The sequence below is a fragment of the Dipteris shenzhenensis genome, chromosome 11 (assembly GCF_047967505.1).
Source record: "Dipteris shenzhenensis isolate YYH24624 ecotype China chromosome 11, Dip_SZ_1.0, whole genome shotgun sequence".
NCBI lineage: Eukaryota > Viridiplantae > Streptophyta > Polypodiopsida > Gleicheniales > Dipteridaceae > Dipteris > Dipteris shenzhenensis.
The window spans coordinates 14953560-14967875 of record NC_141606.1 but is presented as its reverse complement, the minus strand read 5'-3'; the positions used below and the strand labels follow the sequence as shown (position 1 = coordinate 14967875).

The window sequence follows — 14316 nt, the reverse complement described above, 5'->3', positions numbered from 1 at the left end:
TATCTTGGCATAAAAGCTTCTTTTTAATTTCCCATTCTCAATGATAAATATCTTTGTCAGTCAGTTCGAAAGCAACATGAAGTGAAGAGGTGCGTGAAGTTTATTACCCCCAACTTCATGTCACATCTTTTAGTGGAGACGCCAGGTAAGTTTGGTATTGAATTAATCCCACCTTACTAAATGTTATGCCTAGTATAGGCATGTGTTTCTGATGAGATAAAGAAGATGCCTGGAAGAACTCCGCTAGAAGAGATTGTAGCCCATTTAAGAGAACTTGAAGATTGTGAAGGTGGTGCTCAAGCTATTCGCATAGTCACCATGATCATATCCTTTATGTTTGCACTATTGAATATGTTGGTGAATCGATAATGCTAGTAGCAGGCACAATGATAGATTGGGGATTGTTCCATGCACTGGCAACTTGGTGTGAAGAAGAGTTGAGTCTTTGGGTAGTTTTCGACTATAACAGTGGAGTGATGATTCTTAATGCTTTCAACTTCTTTTGCTATGCAAATGATGAAGAGTGCAATATCTATCCATACCCTGGAAATGTACAAGTTCCAGGGATATATTGATCCAAATGGAATATAACATGGTAATCATAAGCTTTTATGTGCACTTCCTATTGTGAGGGGTGATTCTAGAATGCATGTAGAGAGAGAGAGAGAGAGAGAGAGAGAGAGAGAGAGAGAGAGAGAGAGACAAAGTTGTATCGATGGCCACAAAATTATATTTTGATTAGAAGCTCTTGTCATGGGTCATAGAATTCGATTACAAAGCCAAAACAAAGTGAATGAACTGAATTTAGAGGAGGAAAATATTGGTGTCACAAGCTCATGGCTAGCTCCCACCTTTAATTGATGCATGTGCAAATTGACCTATGTTCAATAGTGTAATGAATTAAAGTTGAATAATTTTATTAAAATTCCATGTTATTGATGGCATTTCAAAATACCATTCTAGACACTTTCAAGCATCTTATAAAAGCAATGTTATGGACATGCTTTATTGTCCACCTCTTTTTGTACGTGCTCTTAATGAAAAAATGACCTTCTATCATAAGTTATGCATGTGTAAAGTTTGCAAGCAGATGCATATTTTATAAATAGGGGCTAGATTAGGAGAACTATGAAGATGCTTATTCACAAGACATCATATTATTTAGTAATATATAAATTATAACATAGATGATCAAGCCAATGAAACCTTCTCTAGCATCACACATCTTGATATAGCCATTAATGTCAAATTCATATTTAAGGATTAAAACTAAGAATCTTTTCTTCCACTACCTTATTATGTAACCAAAAAATAGAATTGATACTCGCTTTTTTTAAATAGAATTCACTGATAGACTCCACATAGCTAACTACTTGTATTAATCCATCCTTGGGATATGTGGTCTCATGAAGGAAACATTTATGCCGTAGGTCACTTTGAAACTATCAAATTCAAATTTCTTGGAAAAAACAATAGCGAATGCAGTGTTATTATCACATGATAGATACTTGACATTGTTTAGAAAACCATTCATATGATTTTCCTTCTAAAATACCTAGCAGTACTCAATCTTTCATGATTAAGATGTCAAATACTCACATCTTGAAGACTTTGTATTATAGATAGTTCTTAAGCATTGCATCTACAGTTTTGCATTGTACTTCAGGATAGAGTTGAGAGGCTTCGACATCATTAGCAGCAATTTTAAAGCTAAAATGACCACCCTTCACATATATGACATGGGTGTACGCAGCATCAAAGTTTATTGGGTAAGGTAAGCCTACAAATATCCCAAGTAAATAACATAGAAACCAATTAGAGAAGCTCCTTTAGCTCCATTCAACAATAAGATCCCCTTCAACCCCTCCTAAATTAACAGTAAAAGAAAGTACTAATAAACCAAAGCATGAGCTAGCTCATACATGTCTTACCTTCCACCTGCTTTATGAATTCTTCCTCCGAGATGAAGATCTTATCAAGGGTCTTCCCAATTTTTTTCTCCCATAACTCCACCACCTCAATTTGAGAGAGAGTATTTGCAGATGGTCTTACGTGTATAGTTTTATTCAAAGTCCTCGGATCAGTGATCATCTTTATAATGTATAATCCAATATCCTCTTCGCTTAAAAGGACAGCTGGTAGGCATAAAACAATCGATTAGTACCTTTGTGACAAGTGCAAGAGAGACTCTTTCGCTTGCACAAAGGAGGTACCTTAATAAGCTCTTTAGGTATCCATTGCAACCTTACATACAAATGTTATTTTTTCAATCAAAGTTTCTCCTAATTATTGACGAGTTTGTACCACAATCCATATGCGTGTCTAGGGATCCTTGTGGGACTAGCAATGAAACTAGGTGTCCAAATTGGAGTGTATAATTGTAGCCATGAACCATAGTACTTAAACTAACACTTTTATAAAAAAACTCACGTACCCCTATTGAGGGGCACCCGGCCGCTCTACCCTTCAAGCAAGACTACCACGCTGGTAAGTAGGCAGCCCTACCAAAGGGCTGGAGGGACTTCCCTTATGCCATAGCTTTTGTGAAACTAACGCTTTGACTCCATAACTATTTAATACTTTGAACACGGTTAGGCAAATCATGCATCCGTTGTTTTGTCTGGGCAATCCGCACCTTTTACATTACCGTCGCCATAGATTTCAACTTTATCCCTTGGTGGAGACGTAAGTCCCGGTTGCATTAAACCTTTGAGAAAATAATGTCCGAAGCCAAAGCTTGACACGTAGGTGTAAGGTATCCCTGCATCCTCTGTGGCCCTACGAATTTTCAATTTAGCATTGGAACCCAACTCCACAAGCGGGAGGCCGTGCACACGTTCACATTCGATGCCGAATTCCGATGGAAGAAAACGCTGCACACAGCGATTTAAAGCGACAAATCACGAATCATCGACTCAAGCAGGGAGTTGAAGCTTTTGCAATGCTGGCAAGGCCGATTGCATTACCTTGATCGTCCCTACTTCCTTGATGGCAGAGACGATGTTAATCTGGTCCGACAACCGCTGTCCTGTCACCGCAGATATCACGATGTCTACTCGTTTTACCGCAGCCAAAACGCTTTCGTAATCTTCCAAGGACCCCTGCAGGAAACAAAAACACTCGATCTCTATGCCGCTACAGCATAAATTCTTTTGCAGAGTGAGCATGCATAGCAACGAACCTCCAGGATAGTGACGCCAGCTGTTTGCAGCAAGACGATCAAGTGGGCTTTACACGTTATGGTAGAGGGTCGGATGAGGGCGAAGGTGGGGTGATGGAAGGACGCACTGGAGAGAGCGATGAATCTGCCAATGTTACCTGTGGCTCCGATGACTAGCACTCTGCTCTTCTCGGCTTCCATGGCTACGGCCAAGGAGAATGCCTCCCAGAGACGGCAAGCTCTCGTCTTATACCATCGCCATAGCCACAATGCGGGTCCCAGCTTCCGTAGCCTGCACACCCATCGTCCGCCCCATGGTCATCGAAAAGTAAGAGTCAAGAGTCAAGAGCGAAAGGGTCGGTTGTAGTTCATCGCAGTGTCGCACTCATTTGAAGGCACGAAAGAAAATAGGGAGCGGCGGTTTCACTTGAATTTGCCACCTTTGTCCATTCTATCGACTTCAAGGTGATATGTATTTCCTATGGCAGTTATATACCCTTTCTGGGATTCCTTGTAATTGGTCTTGGAGCCTTATACATGTCGAAAGAATCACTCGTTAGTTAAAGAGGTTAAGAGTGAGTGTGCACTTGGTTTTCATATACGGACTAAAAAACATTTGACCTAACATCCTTTTACACAAAGTCTCATCATGTGTGGTCTTTATCCTCTTCTCTATCTCTCTCATGCAATTTTTTCTCTTTGAGCTAGCTCCATTGAATACATCTTCTCTTTCACTACTCTCTTCAGAATATTGATCCTAGAAATCCTAACATGGTATCTAAGCATAGTGCATCTCGGTTTTTTTTAGAGTTAGAGTGTGGGATTTTTCCATGGATAGTTTGCAACAGTGGTTGAGGTTTCTACGTTTGAGGTACTTGACTTTGAGGGAGTGTGTCTAAGACTCATGTAAAATTCTTTATTTCAAGCCTTGAGAAGAACATGAGGAACAGCTATGAAGGTGTAGAAGGAGAACTCTACAACTAATTGAAGAAGAAGCTTCAAACAACTTGAGCGACAGCACAAAAAAGCTCCACATGAGCTCTACATAAGCTTAAATGGTAGCTGTAGAGAAGCGGCTTGAACAAGGGCAATGAACAAGGGCAACCAAAGTAGCTCAACCTAATTGAGAAGATGGAGAAGGGCCGTAGAACACATGGATGACAATAGATGACTTAAAATGGCTAGGAAACGAAGAAAACAAGAGCTCTAAAGCCATCTCGTAGAAACCCTCACACAATGAGATGAACAAATCAGGCGTGGAGAAGAACCAATTGGGCAAGAGTTGTGAGCAACTTGGACAAGCACAAACAAGTCGACTTGAGGTAAAAAAGTGGACCAATGAGTAAATTGCAAGTTGGAGGAGTTGCGATATTTACAGATCCTAAAGCATGTTTGTAAAAGCTCAATTGGATGTATATGCACATGAGCAAGGCTGGGAGCCTTATATTGGCCAGGTGTGAAAGTAGCCAAGGTAGAAAGAAATTAGAGGAAGTTCCAAGGCTATTTAAAGCATGTTGGTCATACACAAGAAAAGAAGCAAGATTAAATACTGAAATCACACAACCATTAATGATTAAGTACATTTTTTATAACCATTAACTAATAAAATCCAACTTTGTACACATCCAAGATACAAAGGCATCAACCTTGTAATGTAGGAAATCATGTATCCATGTAGCCAATGTAACTCTCTCCAAGTGTTACATTGAGGGATGGTGTTGAAAGAATGATGGTGATAATACAGTCTAGAGGTTTAGGGTGAGTATTCACAAGAGGTACATGGATAAAACATAGGTATAATTAATGATGTCACATAGGACATGCCTATTGTACTTTTTACATGGTATATTACTTGAGAGGGTAGAGCCCTTGGTCATATTTGAAGGGAGCCAAGAGTGTCTTACATGAGAGAATAGAGCCCTTGGTCATATTTGAAGGGAGCCAAGAGTGTCTTTTGCATGGACTAAAATACATTAGACCTAACCTTTGTATACAAAAAGTGTCATTCACATGTGGTCTTTATCCTCTTTTCTATCTCTCTCATGCAAGTTGTTTTCTTTGAGATGGCTCTCTTGCACACATCTTCTCTTACACTCTTTCTTGAGGATGTCAATCCTAGAAAAGCTGTGGATCTCATTCATGGTGTCGTATGGAGCATCCCTATTGTTCTTTGTGGTGTTGTATGTAAAACAAGCATGTGGAGAAGTATAAACACAAGTGCATGGCGTATGTTCCTATGTAAAGGGACCCAAGAGATTTTTTGCATTGATTGAAATACTTTATATGCACAAAGTCTCATCGCATGTGGTCTCCACCTCTTCTTTATCTCTCATTGAAGTGTTTTCTTTGAGCTAGCTCTCTTGCACACATCTTCTCTTACTATCTCTCTTGAGAATCTCTCTTAATGGTGTCAAATGGAGAATGCCTATTGTACTTTGGGGTGCTGAATATAAAACAAGCATGTGAAGAAGCATGTATGCAAGTGTGATAGGTAGTCGATTATGTGGAATGACAGTAGACTTGATGAGCATGGTAGGTAGCTTGGTATGTCTCTGATGACCCAAATCGATGCACCTCTCGGTCCTATGTAAAGGGACCCAAGCGATTCGTTTCCATGGACTAAAATACTTTGGATAATCAATGTCTCATGAGGTCTCTACCTCTTCTGTATCTCTCATGCAAGTTGTTTGCTTCAAACTAGATCTATTACACACATTTTTCTTACACTCTCTCGAGGGGGAGGTCACTGGCACGTGCAATTAGTTGAAAGGGTTTTATTTTCTTATGGATTTATCAAAATCATCAATCTGCATTTCTACTTCAAGTCAACTTGTTTGTGCTCACACAACTCTTGCCCAATTGGTTCTTCTCCACAGCTGGTATTTGTTTATGCAATTGTGCAAGGGCTTCTACAAGGTCTTTTTACATCTCTCCTTTTCTTTTCTTTCCTAGATATATCAAGTCATCTTTTGTGATTCGTGTGTTCTACTTCTATTATCCGTCCTTTCAAGTATGTTGAGCTACTTTGGTTTCCAACACCATATTGGGAATCGCGCAAGTCCCATTTGAGAATTCCCAAAATTCCCAATATAGCTTTTTCTCATATAGAACATACAAAACATAAACTAAAGTACTAAAACAATGAGTTTTTTTCCACATCTTATGGATTTAATGGAGAAAAGTAGTGCATTTACATTTGCATGTGAGCTTACAGGCAAAAACTAGCTTACACGCAAAAACTGGTGTTTAGACAAAAAATCAAATCCCATAATTCATGCCTATAGATGTCACATCTATTTGTAATCTTTACAATAGGAAAGAATTGTAGCAATGATCCTTCTGACTTCTTCGACCTACCGACTCCCAAGGTGCCACTCCAACAAAGTCCTACAATGACTCATCCCACGACTCAGCCGACTAGCTTCAGCGATCCTTCTGCCTACGTCTCTAAGCAGCTTGGAAAATGACCATTCCCTAGCTGCGGCATCAAACAACAAAACAAGAGTTGATCTTGCCTTCTTTGACTAGGCGACCAAGCTTGGTGACGTGAACCAACCGAGCCTGAAACGCTTTATCACACAGGGCGGCTGTAGCTTCTCGAGCAACCATGAGCATAGCCATACTACAGCACCTGCTCCATATTCTGCATCTGATGGCTCCTTCATTGAGCAACCGGCACCCGCTCCAGCACACGGGCTACACCCCACGAGCCAACGCCTTTCTCTCAGAGATGCGCCACACAAATGAGCTCAAATGACTCCTTATCTTGCCAGAGCTCCTCATCCTTGCCTCCACTCATGACAATGCCCACGGGCACCTTCCGGCTCTCTAAACACGACTCATGACCTCATCTACGAAGGGCTCTGCAACATCCATAAAGCTCTGATGGCTAGCCTACCTTTTGCCACGACCTCCCGTAACGAAGGCTCCTCTGACAACCGGCCGACTTCCCTTGCAGAAGACTACAAATCCTTCACCTCCATAGTGGCCTTCCAGCCCTCCATAGCAGCTTCTCCAACCATCTCTCCGTGCAAACATGCCGATGTCCAGCCTCCATAGCGCCATAGCCTCAACGCCTCACTAAATCAAATCAAGCTACCCGTGAATAGACCCAAAGCACCAAACGGCTCTCCCCACATGCCTTGACGGTACTCTACATGCTCACGAAATCTTTTTGGAATCCTAAATATTCTGACAGCTGGTCACGTGGCAACCCCTAACCTTGAGCCTTATCCGCAAGTCATTACAACCAAGGCTTCGTCGAGAGCTATCCATGTGGCACCTGATCTACCACATCATTTGGGCAAGCCTGTCCTCCATGTCATCACGGCTAGGGAGTGGCCACATCATCTCATCCTTCGACATTAGCAGATTTGCCCTGCTTGCCACATCAGCATCTATGACGGCCACATCATCACTTGATCTACCACATCATCATGATACCTCAAGAGTGACACCTCATCAATGCACACTCAGTTGCCACCTCATCATCTACCACACGGCACTGACCCATACTATACTACACCTCCACTGGTACACTGCATGTGAATCTCGTTGCCACCTCAACACACTGCTCTACTAGCACACCTCTTGGCAGGCACACCCTTGCATGTGACTCTAAGTGCCACATCATCACTAGCACCCTTTTTTGCCCCTCCACATAGATCAAGCCGTATCTCTTGATCCAGGAAGAGTTTGAGGGCACTCCCAAAAAAAAAAGTGCTCGATTTCTTATGCTCTACGCGCTCGTTACATCACACTCATATTTTTGCACAAATATCACACACTTTTGAGCCTCGACAATGATAAATCCATATCTTGCACGGACATCAGCCTCCTCTACATCGACACAGAGTCATTTGTTTCTTTTAGATTACTTGATGGTTGGTCTAGATCTAGCTCAGAGTAGATTAGATCATCTATAGTGGAGAGAACTACAAAGAATCCAATCAAATCCATGCCAAAAATTTCCTAAATAGTTCCTACTAGACATCAGTCCCTTTGCTCACATGCGGTTTCACATCATCACATTACTTGAAACCTGACGTTCCACAGTTTAGTGAGAAGACTTCAAAGTGTTCAGAGACATTAACTGACCAATGAGGCAGATAGAACATGATTTGATTTCATACACACATGCCATCATTATAAAATGTATTTGGCTATTTTTTGGCATTGTGCACTTTACTCAAGCCTTCTAAAGTCTCTTGGCTATTCTCGGCATCATTTGCCAAAAGCCTTGTAAAAAAATTGATTATATATTGTAGCTCTATCTTCACCGTTGATAGTTCAAATTTGCATTTGATTCAAATAGCTATTTCATAGAGACTTTGAGTACAGTTCTTGCACCATGCCTACAACTAGCAACCTCAATTTGGAGGCATTTGCTAAGCTAGGAAACTCCAATTATGGCACATGGAAGTACTGAATGGAGACTATTCTTGTACTTCAGGACAAATGGGAGTATGACAATGGATCTACACCTAGATCATTGGATGATCCAGCCAGCAATAGCTCTACTCCACCTATTGCCGCAGCACCAGCAGTAGGATCTATAGTGGGATCTACATCTACACCAACAGTGTTTGCACCTGTTAGCAGATCCTGCCATTACCGGAGCATAGGAAGAATGGGACAAGAAAGACATGTATGCATATCTTTTGATCAAGAAGAATGCGCAAGATGTCATGCTAGGATAGCTCAGCATCGTCAAGACATCAAAAGAAACATGGGATATGATTGCAGCTCTTTATGAGTCCAAGAACAATTTTACGATTCTCACACTAAGAAACCAAATCAACCAGAGATTCTGTAACAACAATGAAATCAGTCATGCTTACATACTCAGGATCAAGGATTACAACAATCAGCTTGCAACAATAGGAGAGACCATGAAATCATCACAAATGGTTCAAGTCATCCTGAATGGACTAGGAGAAGGATATGAGAATCTAGTCTAGAGTATTGCCATCTAATGGCAAATTTCGACACCTGAAGGGCTCCAGTTAGTTTTACTTAGTGAAGAAATCAGGATGCAAGCCATCCACGCACGCAAAGGTCATTCCAATGATCAAGCATTTGCAACTTCAGATAGAGGTAGAGGCAGATCATTCTAGTAAAGTCGTCATCATCAACAATAAAGTGAGCATCAAAGTCAGAATCAGCATCAACATCAGCATTAGAATCCAAGCGAAAATCATTCCAACCTTGAGGAAGATTCCAAGGATGAGGGAATGCATCCACCAACGTGTTAAACATTTAGTGCAACTAATGTCATAAGTTTGGACACTATGAAAGAGATGGCCGCAAGAAGCGGTACGAACAAGGAGGTCAATCCAGTAGCAATCAGGAAAATTTTTGAGTAAGAGGAAATCATCGTGGTGGACATTCAAGGGGTATGTAGCTATCAAGTAGATCAACAAGATCAAGATCCTTGGTACATCAACAATGATGCATCACCTCATATGACAAAGCATCAGTGATGGTTTGCAGAGATGACACCATTAGAAGGATAGAAGAACATTATCTACACTGCAGATGACACGCCGAATCCAGTGAAGTGAAAGGCATTGTCCCTATCAACAATTTCACTTGTACGAAAGGATTGGTGAAAGATGTACTCTATGTTTCTCTCATTAATAACCTCTTATCAGTTGGTCAAATGAAGAAACACAACCACCGAGCCATATTTGATGGAGATGATAGCACAATTAGAGACAAATCTAGAGGATGTCAGCTAGTAGGAAAAGCGGTCAAGGAAGGATGCTTGTTCAAAATGCTAGCTATAGTACCAAATTTGCATGCCATGTCAGCTCATCTGCAACAGATGCCACTCTCTGCAAAATGTCACAATATATGTTGACATGTCAATCTAAAAAGCTTTATAGAACTCAAAAATCAAAATATGGCAATTGAAATTCCTAAGCTTCAATTTCTTGGAAAAGTTTGTGAAGCATGCTGCTTTGGTGAACAAAATCAAACCAATTTTGATAGAAGTACATCTTGAGCATTTGGTATTCTTGATTTGGTACATACAGATGTATGGGATTATGCCCAGACCCACAGCATTAATGTTTCACTTTACTACTTGACTTTCATGGACGACTATAGCAGATATTGTTGGGTCTACTTTCTAAAAGAGAAATCTGAAGTCTTTTCCAAATTTCAAAAAATAAAAGCCATGGTTGAAACCCAAACAGGCAAGAAGATGAAAGTCATGAGATCATATAGAGGAGGTGAATATATGTCTTCACCATTCATGAACTTTTGCAGAAGTCATGGCATTTGAAGATAATTCAATTGGTAGATACTCAATAGAATGTAAGAGCTCAAAGGAAGAATGGTACTTTAGCAGACAGTGATAGATGTTTAGTGAGAAGCATCTTCCGAATCAGTATTGGGTAGAAGCAATAGCCACTACAAACTACTTTCTTAATCAGCTTCCGATCGAACCGATTCAGAGTATGACACCTTATGAAGCATTCACTAGACACAAGCCATGCATTGGGCATCTTCGCATATTTGGTTGCATAGAATATGGACACATACATGATGATCATTGCAGAAAATTGGATGCAAAGTCACACAAATGCATCATGGTTGGCTACAGTGAAGAAAGAAAAGCATACAAGTTGTATGATCCCATCAACCGAAAGGACATTATCTCCAAAGATGTAGTCTTTAATGAGGAATAACAATGGAAAACCTCAAATACACATGGAAAAACCTCTTTGCCATATCAAGAAAAGTCTCTATGGCTAAGTTGGTTCATAACAATTGACAAGTATTTTGCTAATCTATGATACATGAAATCCAATGCAGATCATACTCTCTCATACAAAGTTCAAGGGGAAGACATTACTATTGCACTTTTGTATGTAGATGATCTGATTGTGACCAGAAGAAATGATAGCTTCATAAAAAATTTAGAATAAGACTTATTTGCAGAGTTCGACATGAAAGATCTTGGAATTATGCATTCTTATCTTGGTATTGAGTTTTGGAGAGATTTAGAAAGCACCTTCATGAGTAAGCTAAAGTATGTTGATAGTCTCCTGAAGAAGTTTCATATGGCAGATTTCAGGATAGTAGCCACTCTCATGGAATAGAGTTTGAAACTTACAAAATATTCAAAAAATCCTACCATCAATGATAGGTACCATCGGCAGATCTCTTATATATTTGACTATCACATGGCTAGATATTTGTTATGCAATAAGCTTACTTGCACATTTTATGGAAAATTCAAAACAGCCTCACTAGAATGCAACCAAAAGAGTCTTGAGATACATCAAAGGTACAAGACAGTTTGGAATAGAACATAGAGGAAGTCATCCAAGGTTGTATGGTTGTTGTGATAGTTACTATGCCAGAGATCATGAGACCAGGAGAACGACTGAGGGATATGCATTTTTCCTTGGTCAAAGTGCTATATCATGGTTGTCAAACAAACATCCAACTATTTCTTTGTCTTCAACTAAAGAAAAATATAGGGCTCTCACTATAGGTGCACATGAAGCTATATGGCTCACAAGACTATTGTAAAAAACAGACTATTTTGATGAATCAAAGCCAACAACAATATATTGTGATAATCAATTAGCTCAACCATTGGTCAAGAATCTAGTATATCAAAGCACATTGATGTCAGAGAACACTTCATTAGAGAAAGAGTGTCACTTGGTGACATTACACTACAGCATTGTGATAGGGAAGGTGTTGAGAAACCATGCTCAACATCATATATTTGATATGTGCAATATAGCACTAAGCCAATAGAGTGCTATAAAGGAAAGGGTTAGATGCCCTAACCCTAACCATAAAAGGGATTGTATATATTCTACAATTTTAACTAAATCTAGTGTACAGTTAGTGATTTGTGGTATGCTCTCTAGCTCTGTCCTCTCTTCTCATCTCCACTCTTCTCCTCTCCCCTTGTAGTCATATTTTGTCAATTCATTCATTTAGGAATTGTGGACCTTAGTTATGGGATTTTGAATTATCAATGTAAGTGCAATTGTTAAGATATATAAATATACATATAATTCTATATGTATATGTATATATATGCAATATTAAAATATATCCAAAGTGATTCACATGATGTTTTCTCATATATGTGACTAGATAGTGTCCTTTGACAGGCCAAGGACCATAATGTGAGATGAAAAATTTTGATTAAACTGGGTTGAATATTTGAAATAAAGTGGTTGGAAAATTCTAATGAGAGAGGAAGAGATGTCTCTATGATGATGGTAGCACTTAGTACGGCAAAAGAACACTGTGAGTTTGGAAAGTGTCAAGACAGGCCAAGGATCATAATGTGAGAACACATATCTACATATATTTATATGTCTATATATATCCAGTATTATAGAAGAAGTGATTGAAGTGATGTTATACAAAGCTTCGAACTGATCAAACTGGTATTCTACAAAGCTGCAAAGTGATTGAAGTGATCCTTTGACAAGACAAGGAGCATAATGTTAGATGGAAGATTTTAAATATCGATATATATCTATATGTGTATTTACATCAAATATTATAAATATTTCCAAAGTGATAAAAGAGATGTTGTAGAAAGATTGCTGAAATTTGCATGCTCTTCCATACAAGCCAATGAAGGAACAATGAATGAACATAGACGAAAGCCATGGTAGCAATAACATTTCTTTAGAATATTGTCCTGTAGAAGATGAATCCATTTTGCAATGGGTCCCTCGACAGCCAAGGATTATCATACAAGAGATTGATTGATTGGAGGAGGTACTTAGTGGTCCACAACATTGACCTAAGATGGATCAATTGCAAGAGGAACTATGGGAAGTCCTTCAATATTATAAGGACACATAGTTTGCAAAGTAAGTTGCTGAAGGCTCCCATTCTCCTGAAAGCCTTGTGTGAATGTAAAGTTCTTGGACTAGTTTATGGATAAAATTTAAGGAACAACTCACTCTTCAAAACATAGATAAAAACATAAAAACAAGCAACTTTTAAGAGTGTTTTGAATGAAATAAAATAAAAATTATAAAAACGTAACATAGATAAGCTACACCAAAAGATAAGAAACAGTAGCAAATAAGACTAAAATTATGAAAATGAACGTAACTTCTTACATAGACTGGTGCATGGGTCTTGATTCATTTTTGTACTTAAATTTTTATTGAAAAAATCTACTTATAAGAATATACTTCCAAAACCAAAAGATGACACTACCATTTTGAAATAAAGAGTTTATTTACTTACACTATCATTTTGTACTAATAATACGAAAACTAAGAAATATAATTCTTACATTACTCTATATTGTAGAAATCCTAGTATAATTTTTTTATAAAAAGAATCCTCATTTAAAAGTTTAACTTATTAATAACTTCAATAAATAAAAACCATGGATAAACTATGTGTGTGTGTGTGTGTGTGTGTGTGTGTGTGTGTGTGTGTACATACATATGTATATATATATATATGTATATGTATATATATATATATATATATATATATATATAAGGTCCATGCATGAGATTAATTTACCATGAGAGTCCTCTAAAATCTCCAAGACTTAATAACAGTGTTAATAAACACCTTTTAGAGTTTTAGAACTCTAAAATCTCTAAGAGTTAATAACGGTGCCAATAAACACCTTTCAGAGTTTCAAATAGCAAAAATGGTAGAATCTCAAAGAACTTTATAATGATGCCAATAAACACCTTGCAATAGTTACAAAGGTCTCTTAAGCAAACACCTTCAAATGACGTATCTTGATGGAGAGAGAGACAAAATGGAGGGGGAAAGGAGAGGGAGAGAGGAAAAGAGGGAGAGAGAGAGACGAGAGGGGGAGGTAAGGAAGCTCTCATGCTGTCACGGTAGCACACACACACACAAAAAAAAAGCACAGTCCCTTGCATTGCCGCACGGAGGAAGGGAGAGAGAGAGAGAGAGAGAGAGAGAGAGAGAGAGGGAGAGGGGGGGAGCGGAGGGAAAGAGGAGAGGGAGAGGGAGAGGGAGAGGAGAGGGAGAGGGAAGGGATGCATTGTTGCAGAAATAAGAATTGAAAAAAAGGAAGGGAGAGGGAGAGGTGGGGCAGGGGAGGGGAAGAAAGAGAGAGGGGGTGAGAGAGAGAGAGAGAGAGAGAGAGAGAGAGAGAGAGAGAGAGA

At 39.2% G+C, this 14316-nt stretch overlaps 1 protein-coding gene across 1 annotated transcript; it reads right to left on the bottom strand.

Annotated features, from left to right (window-relative positions):
• Positions 1-1411: 1411 nt before the first annotated feature.
• On the bottom strand, positions 1412-3370 carry LOC147896661 (phenylcoumaran benzylic ether reductase IRL1-like). Its single transcript, XM_087381817.1, has 5 exons — positions 3182-3370; positions 2967-3101; positions 2636-2873; positions 1932-2135; positions 1412-1780 (listed from the first exon to the last, which is right to left on the bottom strand). The coding sequence occupies exons 1-5, from the start codon at positions 3359-3361 to the stop codon at positions 1617-1619; spliced, it is 921 nt and encodes a 306-aa protein (XP_087237943.1). The 5' UTR covers positions 3362-3370; the 3' UTR covers positions 1412-1616.
• Positions 3371-14316: the final 10946 nt, after the last annotated feature.